At 41.2% G+C, this 3749-nt stretch overlaps 1 protein-coding gene across 1 annotated transcript; it reads left to right on the top strand.

The window, feature by feature from the left end:
• Positions 1–1678: 1678 nt before the first annotated feature.
• LOC138898842 (uncharacterized) lies at positions 1679–2296 on the top strand. Its single transcript, XM_070184948.1, has one exon. The coding sequence runs from the start codon at positions 1679–1681 to the stop codon at positions 2294–2296; it is 618 nt and encodes a 205-aa protein (XP_070041049.1).
• Positions 2297–3749: the final 1453 nt, after the last annotated feature.

Here is a 3749-nt window from a genome sequence, read left to right on the forward strand (position 1 = left end):
TTCGGCCATTTTAATTAAAATCCACCAATTGCAATTGTAGCCTATTTTAAATCTTAACCCCGATATCATAATTAAATTAATTAAACTTATTTAAATCTAATAAAACATAAAAGTACAACTAACGAATATATTATATTACAAGCCAATTAATATTAATAATTATTATCACTACTATATTTTACTTATTATATTATTTATATTTTCGAAAAAATAGATAATTTGAATAATAATTTTAAAATACCTTATTACATTATAGTCGATCAATAAGCGTTAAAATTATTATTTTAAAAAGGAAGATTCAAAATTGGTCATCAACAAGAAGCTACTCAAGGTTTCAAACTGCCAAACAAAATACTAAAGCTCAAAACGACCGGTCTGGTCGTTACAGTATCGGACTTTTCCAACCTTGCCACTTCGTTTTTCGAGGTTAGGCTTGCTACTTATTGAGTACATGGGGTTGTTTATACTCATATTACACTCTACACTTTATGTGCAAATCCAGGTGTTGCTCACAGCGGTGATTGCTAGTGAGCTATATATCTGGATATACTTGGAGATTTCTAGGTAGCAGTGCTATTTTGTTCGCATGTGTTAAAGTCCCATCCTTTATCTTATGTTATTACTATTTAGTCTTTCAAACAATATTATATTTTGTTCAGAACTTGTATTTAGTACTCTATTGAGCTCATGCACTCGGTGACACTAGATTTTTGGTGGTTTAAGTTGCATTGTCATTATGACTTCAGTTAATTAAACTATTACAATATTTGAGACTATTTCTTATCATTGTTGAAGTTTAATTTTGTATATCTATTGTTGTCTTACGTAGCAAATGGTATTAGGCGTCATCACGACTCTGGTGGGATTTTGGGTCGTGATAGCTTGGTATCAGAGCACTAGGTTCATATAGGTCTCACGAGTCATGAGCAGGCCTAGTAGATTATTGCGGATCGGTATGGAGACATTTGTACTTATCTTCAAGAGGTTATAGGGCATTAGGAAAAAGTTCCCTTTTCTTTCATTCCATATCAAGCGATTTGGTTGATCCGAGTCTAAACTTTGCATTTTATTCTCTCACATATGGTGAGGACTCGTGCATCATATGTCGATCTGGAGCCTGTCCCTAGAGCCGTAGCCGCGAGACGCAGGGGTAGGGGCACGACTAGAGGTGGATCACATGCCCCAGCTAGAGGGCGTGTCAGGGCACCTTCTGTGGAGCCACTAGTAACTCTAGTAGATGAGCAAACCCTGCACCGGCTACTTCTCAGGTAGGGGGCAGAGCACAAACTCTATCACCTCATACCCCCGATCAGATTGATCCGGGTTTCCAATCACCGAGAGTGGTTCCAGTTATTGCACCGCAGCTAGTAGTTGTTGTCCCACCAACTATTGAGCATGCTTTGTCCGCTGATAAGGAGGATGGAGGTTGAAGAGGTTCTGGAGGATGGACCCTTCGCGTTTTGACGGTACTCCTACAGTAGATCCACAAGATTTCCTTGATGGTTTCTATGAGATTCCGGACTCGTGAAGTCCAATGGAGTGTATTTAACCGTGTTTTAGCCTATAGGTCCAGCCAAGAAATAGTGACAGACCTATGAGTAGAGCAGAGAAGTTGATTCCCCTCCTTTACTTGGGATCAGTTCTCTAATGTCTTTTTGGATAGTTGTTGCCCCGCACCATGAGATATGAGTTGAGGCGGCAGCTTGAGCATCTTCGGCAGGGTCAGATGTTAATTACTAATTATAAGATGAGGTTTATAGAATTGTCTCATCATGCTGCTATTTCAATTTCCACTGAGGAGGGGAGAGTAGGGAGATTCATTGATGGTCTTCACCATGGTATTCGCTTTGCTATGGATGGAGAGGCATATATCGAGACTTTATTTCACCAGGTTGTGGAGATAGCATATCGTATTGAGTGCATCTACAGTGAGACTAGAGAGATAATACAGGGTAGGGATAAGAGGTCCCGACAGTCAGGTAGCTTCAGTGATGCCTCATCTGGTGGCCGAGCTAGATTTGGGAGAGGCCACTCTAGTAGGCCAGCTTATCATGCACCACCACCCAATCGAGGATTTTTTATGCAGTCTTTATTCAATGCACTTCCAGCGCAGAGTTCTCATCGTGCTCCAGTTATTCAGGGTTCATCTGTACCGGGTTCTTGTGGTGGATATTCTAGTTCACACGGTTCGACTCAGGCCCCACAGTCATTTTCAGTTAGAGGTTGCTATGAGTGTGGATACTTGGGGCACGTCAGGAAATATTGCCCCCATTTTTGTATAGGTTCAGGGCAATAGGGAGGTCAGACTATGATTCCTGCGCCAGTTGCTGCACCACCCACTTAGCCAGCCCGGGGTAGAGGTTATCCAGGACGTGATCATTCTAGAGGTAGAGCTCAGTCTAGTAGGGGTCAGGCTAGATGTTATGCATTCCTAGGGATGCCTGAGGCTGTCACTTCTGATGTTGTTATTACAGGTATTGTTTATGTGTGCCACAGGGATGCTTCGGTATTGTTTGATCCTAGCTCTACTTATTCATATATCTCATCATACTTTGCTTATTATCTGGATATGCCACATGATTTGCTTGATTACCTATACCGGTAGGGGATTCCATTATGGTGGATCGAGTTTATCTGTCCTGTGTGGTCACTGTATGTGGTTTTAAGACGAGGTAGACTTTCTATTTAGACATGGTTGATTCTAAGGTGATCTTGGGTATGAATTTGTTATCCCAGTATCATGCTATTTTGGACTATCATGCCAAGACAATGACCTTAGCTATGCCTAGTCTACTGAGGTTGAAGTGAAAGGGTTCATTGAGCAGTTCTATGAGTAGAGTCATATTTTATCCGAAGGCTTAGCGAATGGTTAAGAAGGGTGCTTAGAATATCTGGCTTTCATTAGTGATACATGTGTCGAGACTCCTATAGTTGATTCAATTTCGGTGGTGAGGGAGTTCTCGAATGTGTCTCCCGCTGATCTACCTGGTGTGACACCCGATAGAGATACTGATTTCGACATTGATTTGGCACTAGGCACAAAACCTATCTTTATTACTCTATATAGTATGGCTTCAATTAAGTTGAAAGAGCTGAAGGAGCAGTTGTAGAAGTTTCTGGATGAGGGATTCATTAGACCAAGTGTTGATATCCCTAAGACAGCTTTCAGGACAGGCTATGGACATTGCGAGTTCATGGTTACGTCTTTTGGACCGACTAACGCCCCAACGGCATTCATGCACCTGATGAATAGTGTGTTTTAGGAATGTTTGTATTCTTTGATGATCGTGTTCATAGATGATATTCTAGTATATTCTCTAAGTAGGGAGGAACATGAGCGATATCTAAGGTTTGTGCTCCAGACTTTGAGGGAGAAGAAGCTATATGCTAAATTATCCAAGTGTGAGTTTTGGTTGGATTCTGTGGCATTCTTAGGCCACGCGGTATCTAGTGATGGTATCAAGGTTGACCCGAAAGATGATTGAGGCAATTCAAAGCTAGCCTAGACCCATATCAACGTTAGAGAGTCGGAGTTTTCTAGGTTTAGTTGGTTACTATCGCGGTTTTGTAGAAGGATTTCATCCATAACAACCCCGTTGACTAAGTTAACTCAAAAGAGTGCTATCATTAGGTAGTCTGATAGTATGAGGAGAGTTATCAGAAGCTCAAGACAACATTTACTACAACTCCAGTTTTGGTGTTATCCACTGAGCCGGGGTCTTATACCGTGTATTCTGATGCTTCGAGCA

This window comes from Nicotiana tomentosiformis, chromosome 9 (assembly GCF_000390325.3).
Source record: "Nicotiana tomentosiformis chromosome 9, ASM39032v3, whole genome shotgun sequence".
In the NCBI taxonomy this organism is placed as follows: Eukaryota; Viridiplantae; Streptophyta; class Magnoliopsida; order Solanales; family Solanaceae; genus Nicotiana; species Nicotiana tomentosiformis.

Bases quoted from the DNA above. Each gene is read 5' to 3' on its own strand.
- LOC138898842 (XM_070184948.1), top strand. From the start codon at position 1,679: ATGAGATATGAGTTGAGGCGGCAGCTTGAGCATCTTCGGCAGGGTCAG.